Source organism: Artemia sp. Qi Xiang Cuo, chromosome 8, assembly GCF_049724085.1.
Source record: "Artemia sp. Qi Xiang Cuo chromosome 8, ASM4972408v1, whole genome shotgun sequence".
In the NCBI taxonomy this organism is placed as follows: domain Eukaryota; kingdom Metazoa; phylum Arthropoda; class Branchiopoda; order Anostraca; family Artemiidae; genus Artemia; species Artemia sp. Qi Xiang Cuo.
In genome coordinates, this window is record NC_142801.1 from 32,211,570 (window position 1) to 32,219,750 (window position 8,181).

Below are 8,181 nucleotides of genomic sequence, written 5' to 3' on the forward strand. Positions count from 1 at the left end.
TAATTTCCGGTTTTTTGGGTAGCCTCAAGCTTATGAGGTGGGTGGGAGCCCACACCAGGGATTCTCAATACCTAGGTCAGTGCTTTCTCTAATCAGATCCCAGTCCTTGGGTCGGTTGGGACTGCAGCCTTCCACCTGAAATCTTCACACAACAAAAATGATGATCCAGCCTCGGATGGCCCTTGGATTTACGTTTCACGACCTCTGCATAACACTGAACAGATTTCAGAGCAACGAATGAACCTTCTTGACAAAGGTGAACTACGCGTTGCCACCTGGAACGTACTTACACTTAACTTTCCCAAAGTGAAACGAATGTTAGCTCTTGAGCTAAAAGGCTTCAATGGACTCATTGAAACCCACCTCGTCGGAACAGTCCAAGGATATCTGTGAGGGATATCACTGGATCTGGTCTGGTGACCCAAAAACGAAGACAAACTGCATAGGTCTTATGCTGAGCGCCAAAGCAAAGAAATGGCTTCTCTTGACGGAATATTAATGAATCAGCTCCAGCACAAGGATGACAAGTGGACATTTATTGTATGCTCTGCTCCCATTAATCTGAGTCCTGCAGAGGTAAAGGGCCAGTTTTACGTAGAGCTCTCTATGGCCCTGTCTAGAATGTCATCCCACGATATTATCGCTCTTCTGAGAGACCTTAACGTGACGCTTAATGACAGAGAGGGCGTGAGGAAATATTCTTGGCCCCGTGACTCCGGGCCCACTGAATGACAACGGAGAGAGTCTTTCAGCTCTGCAGCATGTATAATCTGGTCATATCAAATACACTCATTCAGAGACGAGAAATTCACAAACACACTTGGTATAGCAACGACGGCCAGACAAAGAAGATGATGGATTATATTATAATTTCTGGACACTGGTGCTCTTCAATAACTAATTGCCGGACGTATAGGTCTGCTGCGCAGAGAAACACTTGGGGTACACTTGAGAGTGCAGAGAAAATATAAACGGCCTCCCTAGTTTTATTTGAGTAGCCTGACAACAACTGAGGTGTAGCAGAAGTATGGTCTTGATATTTCAAACCTGTTAAGCTGCCTCCAAAGCCTGCATGACTCCAAAGTTGTCTGGACTTCCTTAAAAGAGAGTTTACTCGACTCTTCTGGCAGTACCATTGGTCGAGGACAAGCACAAGAAAAAACCCAGTATATCCCATGATACCCTTTCCATGATCGAACTGCGTCGGAAGGCCCACCTAGAAAAGACCATGGTAGTGTAAAGGTGTCTCAACAGCATGCACAGTAAACTACTAAACAGAGATAGAAATACCTTTGTTGATAGAAAAGTCAGCGATCTTGAAGATGCTGCTAGGAGGGGATACACTTGCTAACTATACAAACATCTCCGCAAGTTGGTGAGTCGTGTTTTGTCTGGATATAGCAGCACGTAAGATGATGATGCAGGTAAACTTTCTTCCTGGAGCAGACACTATTCAAAGCTTTTGAACGCTGAGGCAGTCACACATTCCGACTCGGACCTGATTCAAGCAGCCTTAACCAGATCCGAGGTAAACTTCTGACCTCGTATCACAACCGTTTGAAGTCTTTGAAATCCGAAATACTGTAAAACGTCTTAAAAAGTATCAACCCCTGGCTTTTGTGGTATTTCTGCAGAACTTCTCAAGTACGGAGGTGCAGCAATGAAACTGGGGCTCCAGCTCATCTTCTCAGTTATGTGGAGTGCGAAATGCATACAGAAAAGTTGGCGTGCTGGCATCATTTCACCATTCTTGGAACAAAAGGGCAGTCGGCAATTCTGCTCTAATTAGTGCGGGATTGCGCTTCTCTCTGCTCTTAGCTTACTTTTTGCCATGACGCTATTGGACAGATGCTCTGCCCTTCAGAGTAGAAACAGACGAGCTCAGCAAGTCAGGTTCATGCCCGGCAGGTCGACAACGGAGCACATCTTCACTGTGTAATGCGTTCATTGCACTTGTGGACTTCAAAGCAGATTTGGATTCTCTGGATCACCCTTCGCCCTGGCTGATACTAGGAAACTCAGGCCTACCCCATACATATTTATAAATTTTAGAAAAGCTATATGATGGTACGGGTATGTGCATGCAAGTTAATGAAAGACACAGCCCTATATTCTCAGTGAAGATAGACGTCCGGCAAGGTAGCGTCGCCTCTCCCGAGCTCGTAAAGTGTGACAGACTACATCATGACTCGCACGACAAATCGCTTTCAATTCAGTCTCCAGTTTGGAAAACGTGTACTTACTGATGCTGACTTCGCTGATGATATAGCCTTAGTTCTGGACACCATCGAAAAAGTCACCTATGTTTTCAACGTGCTTTCAGAAGGAGCCTCGAAAGTTGGTCTCTGGATCAACTAGCTGAAAACCAAATTTATGTCCATCGAGCCCCCCTTGTCACTATCTATTGTAAAGGAAGTCAACATCAGGGGAGCAGCTCAACAGATTTGGTTGAAGACTTCACTTAACTGGGATCCACACTGTCGAGGGATGGTTCGATCACAAAAGAGCTTACATCCCGAATAGCCAAAACTTCATTAGCTGTGGGGAGGCTGAATAGGATTTGGCGAAAACCAAATATAAGCCAGCATACTAAAATGCTTATCTACAACACTTCAGTCAGCCCCGTGCTACTGTATGGAGCAGAAACTTGGCTAGCCACAAAATCTGTCCTCCCCACCGTCGATGTTACTCAGACAAAACATTTTAGAAGAATCGAAGGAATTCACTGGACTGACTCTGTTACCAACCAAACTCCTTTGTTGCGGCCTTAGCAAGCTCACTTCTCGACGCAGCTTACCCACCACACCGTTTGTTGGTGCGGCCATCTCCTTCGTCTGCCACATGACGCACCAACAAGGGTTGTGTTTGACTTTGACCCCACCCTGCACGGATAGAAACGTCCAAGAGGACGCACCCTACTAGCTGGAAAGACAAAGCCAACGAACTCCTTGCTGAAGCCCACATCCCAGTGGAAAAAGTCGTGAGCCTGATAAGCGATAAGTCAACCTAGAGGCATATAGTCTCATTGCTTCTACGCCGTCCTTGCAAGAGCCATAAGTCAAATCAGTCGTGTATGTTTGTTTAAAAATGTAAATACAGTGTTGTCTAATAAATTATTTAAATATATCCTACGATTGGCAAAATAAAAATTACATTATTTTTGAAATTAGGAAAACAAAACAACTTATTATTAAACTACGTTATTTTTAGAACTAGAAATTTTTGAAAGATTGTTTCGATTCAACTTGAACTTGAACATGCGTAATGAATCTTAACATAACAAAAAGTTAAATTTGCAAAATTTAAACAACGCCCTGAAAGAAAGAAGTTTACATAGGTCTAAAATAGCAAAATAGAATAGTAATTGAACCATCCTTATTCAATTTTTTTGAAATTATTATGATTTTGATGGTCTTACTAGGAAATTCTGGTTTCAATACAACATGGGTTTTCACGACCATCAAAGAAATAAGAATTTTAAGAAAACTTGAAAAGGGATGGTTCAATTATCATTAGTAGGGGGGTGCAGGGGGGAGTGTCCTGCTCAAGGGTATAATTTCCAGAACTTTCAACTGCGTGGAATAAAATGGCTATCTCAAAATTTTGATTGGATGTGTTTGGGGAAATTGTGGGCATGGAAGGGGTGTTAGTTGCCCTCCAATCACTTTTGACTATTAAAAAGAGCACTAGCCCTTTCAATTTCCAATTGAATGAGCCCTTTTTCAAGTTTCTACAACAATGCTTTCAATTAAAACTTTATATGCCCCCAGGGCATAACTTACAACCCGTGCACTTTCTATAAAAAACCTTATATGCCCCCAGGGTATAACTTACAACCCTTGCCCTGAGGACTGTGGGGGAATGTCCTCCTCAGAAACATAAGTTCTATCTGGAAATCAATTCCCTTGAACAAAATGGCTATCTCAACATTTTTATTGGAGATGTTTGGGGAAATATTGGGCATGGACGGGGTGTTAGTTGCCTTCCCATGACTTTCAACTGTTAAAAAGGGCACAAGCCATCTAATGTCCAATTGAATGAGACCTTTTTGAAGCTTCTATGACAACTTATTCAATACAAAGTGCCCTAATCTAATGGGAAAAAATAAAAAATATACTGTGCCAACATTGTTCTTATATGCCCCTAGGGCATAACTTAAAACCCTTGCCCTGAGGGTTGTGGGGGTGTATCCTCCTCAAAAACATAATTTCCATCTGAAAATCAACTATGCTGAACAAAATGGCTATCTCAAAATTTTGATTAGATGTGTTTGGGGAAACAGTGGGCGTGGAAGTGTGTTAGTTGCTTTCCAATCAGTTTTGACTATTAAAAAGGGCACTAGCCATTCCAATCAAATGAGCCCTTTTCGAAGTTTCTACAACAATTCCTTCAATATGAAGTGCCCTGGTATGGAAGAAAAAAAAATTCATTGTGCCAACATTGTTCTTTACTTAAGCAGCGCAATTGCACTGCCTATGACAGCAATTTCTGGTCATTTTGAGTTTGAATTTTAACAGGTAATCCAGCAAATGAGACCAAGAAGAAAAATTATTACTAGTTACTTTTACTGGTTGCGTACACATTGATGTTATGCATTGTTAGTGTAACATCAAAGAAAAGTATTAAAAAGTCAACTTTGCCTTTTTTCAGCTCTTCCTTTGTGGTAGAAGTATTTACTCAGCGCTATGTTTGTAATTAAAATAAAAGTTAACCTCTGTCCTGCGTTTGTGCATGTAAAACAGGCACAAATACGATAACTTATTTTACAGATGAGGTAAAATAACAGGTGAAACTATTGTAAAACTATTTTGGAGGCGTTTGTAAAACTATTAAATAACAGGTGAAAAAAGGATTAAGAGAAAATCTGAAACATACTTTTAAATCATGAATTATTTCCTCGACCCTCTAATACGCAAACCCCTGTTGTAGAACCTGAACTCCTTTAAAGACCTAATCATGACCAGGGGCGCACCAACATACGGGACGAAATGTGTCTCATCCCCCCCCCCCTCACAACAGTTCTCAAGCGATTAATATCCCCGGTGCAAATAGGGTATAGTTTATTTTCTAAACAACTTCTATGCATGACATTCCTCACACAAATTTCCCTTCTAAGTACCTTCAGTTCTTCACAATCATGCATAAAATGTTCTAAATTTTCAGACTCCCCGCACATCGGACAAGTGAAGGGACCACTCCGTACCTTGCCCCTCCCGCCCTACTTTCTTTCCCCCCTAAATGGCATAAAATTTCCCCTTAGTGATAAAACCCATTTTAAAGTATCATTTTGGAGCACAAATTTTTTATATATTTCTTCTCCCCAGGCTTCTTTAATTTTTATATATATTCAAAGGGATGGTGACTTGACCTTGTCTTATTGACAAACCTGAATCTCTTGATCTTGTGGCATGTTTTCCACAGCTTTTGCAATCAGTCATATTTCCACCCCAGGCCCAATGCAATCATTCCACCAGCCTGATAGCCCACAATTGTCTAGTATACTCTTAATTTGCACAGGCCAAGAATCTTTTCTTTTATCCAATAAAATTTCATTGAAAGCATTTTTGTTAACCAATAATCTGGAATAACAATAATTTTTTCCCAATAGCCTACCATGCATACTAACTGTTTATTTCTTAAGCTAAATAGGCCCAGGCCACCCTTTATAATAATGCTATTAGACTTTTTATCTATTCCTATTAATCTTTTAAAATAATGAAGCTAAATCTTTTTGTATATTTGAATCCATTTCCATTAATTTACATAAGGACAGAATGGTGCTTATATCTCTCTGAGATATAATGAGAGATATTGAGATATAATGAGATATAATGAGAGATATTGAGACATAACTCTGAGATATAATGAGGAAGGGACTCAAAGTCCCTTTTGAGTCTCTTTTAATATATATGTCTCTTTATATATATGTCTCTTAGTATAGTTTATATATGTCTCTTTATATAGTCTCTTTATATATATGAGTCTCTTTTCGTCCCGTATGTTGGTACACCACTGGTCATGATTAGGTCTTTAAAGGAGTTCAGGTTCTACAACAGGGGTTTGCGTATTAGAGGGTTGGGGAAATAATTCACGATTTAAAATTATGTTTCATATTTTCTCTTAATCCTTTTTTCACCTGTTATTTTATAGTTTTACAAACGCCTCCTCCTACCTCATCTGTAAAATAAGTTATCTTATTTGTGCCTGTTTTACATGCACAAACGCAGGACAGAGGTTAACTTTTATTTTAATTACAAACATAGCGCTGAGTAATTACTTCTACCACAAAGGAAGAGCTGAAAAAAGGCAAAGTTGACTTTTTAATCTTTTTCTTTGATGTTACACTAACAATGTGTAACATCAATGTGTACGCAACCAGTGAAAGTAACTAGTAATAATTTTTCTTCTTGGTCTCATTTGCTGGATTTAGCTCGATTAAACAAAAGAGAGATAATAAAACAAACTTAAAGTGAAAACCAGTAATAAATAGTTAAAGCCGACTAATGATGTGTTTTAGATTCAGAATTACTTCAGATACAAAAAAAATATAATACTCCTTTTTTTTCACATCTAAATAACACGTGGAAAAATTTCTAATAATAATATTTAAAATGAAAGTTTCATGTCTAAAATAATGCAAATAAATAAACAGTTTCGCAAAATTGAAACTCAAACTGCATTTCTTCTGGTACGTGGCTTTTAGGCCACTCAGCATTATACTGTAAGTATGAATAAATATCAATACACATTGTAAGACTTACAACAACTTTGATTAACAGCTTTTAAACTGCTTTATGTTTTGTTGGAGTGTAAGAAAATATATTTAAGAATACTATGGCCCTTCCCTGTTCTTAGAGAGTAATAGGGAAGAGATTTAAGCTTTTGGTTTGCAATAGGGGCTGAATAAACTGCAATAGGGACAACAAACTGCGATTACTTGCTAGAAGATAAGTAGCCTACCCTAGCGTTCAATAAGAAAATCAATTTTAATTCCGTGTCGTAAAACTCTTTCGAACAAGAAAAATAATCGTACATTCAAACAAATGGTTATGAAAAATAATTGTTGTTAACAGAAAAACTTCAGATTTACAAAACTTTCAAATTCGTTTGTGCTACCGTTATGCTACGGTAAATTTAGATCTTGATACAAAAATGTTTCGAACAAGTCAGGTCATGGTAACAAATTGTAAGTTAAGAAAGACCTGTGCCAATAGGAACTGAAACTAAAAAAAAAAAATTATAACAAGTTAATGAAAGAATCTGATTTTCATGGTGATTCAAAATATTGTTAAAGATAAAATCAAATTTTTAGTTTTCTTTATGCTCATATGAAAAGGCGAGAAATTACTACTTAAAAGTTTTGAGAAAGCAGAATTTCAAAATACAAATTCTTTAAAAGGATAGCTTTTTTTCATCGTGCTGAGAGAGATAATTAGCATGTATTTTGCTTCTTTTCAATTCCTTTCTTTTGAACAGTGCAGACAGAATTATCCGAGTTTATGATTCGAAGACTGTTCTTGAATGTGGAAAAGACGGCGATCCAGAACCTTTACAAAGACTTCAAGATCATGTAAACAAGTAAGGTTTTAGTCAAATTGATTTTAGCTGATCGAAGTATTAATTAGTGTTGTTGACTGGCTAAAACTGGCTGAAAACAAATCACTGATTAATTTAAAATTAACAAGAGTTTAACCCCTCAGATATTTTGTCTTTTAATTTTTAAGTAGAAACTGATGCAATGTTCTTAGTGTGTGTGTGTGGGGGGGGGAGGTCAGATATACGCCAGGGATACAGTAAACCCAAATCGATTAACCGGAGCCTGGCTCCACTGACACGTATTGCTCTGCGAGATCCTGCTGCCATATTTGGGTGCCTAGTACTTGTTAATTTTAAAGACCACACCTAAGTAGTGAAGTTCGAAAACAAATTTTTACTTCATAATACGCAGAATAATTGTAGTTAACGCATTTTGCATTAAGACCCGCTATAATTTACGACCCCCCTACCTCCTCCCCAATGTCCAAATATAGCAAAAATTATTTATTTTCCATCTCTTCTCCCAATCCATCTCTCTTGTTTCAACCCGTCTGTCTTTAAATTGTATCACAGTGGTGAAACAAGAACCGGAAAAAGAATTGACGTGTGACTGAATGCATTAGACTTATTTAAATTGAGCTATGT

General features: G+C 38.4%; 1 protein-coding gene across 1 annotated transcript in view; it reads left to right on the forward strand.

The window, feature by feature from the left end:
• The first annotated feature begins 1,322 nt into the window (after positions 1 to 1,322).
• LOC148949329 (retinoblastoma-binding protein 5 homolog) overlaps positions 1,323 to 8,181 on the forward strand; it is a 327,298-nt gene continuing 320,439 nt past the window's right edge. Inside the window, exons 1-2 of the mRNA XM_089092675.1 lie at positions 1,323 to 1,375; positions 7,477 to 7,578. Coding sequence (XP_088948801.1) covers positions 1,323 to 1,375; positions 7,477 to 7,578 — 155 coding nt within the window. The remainder of the gene's footprint in view (positions 1,376 to 7,476; positions 7,579 to 8,181) is intronic.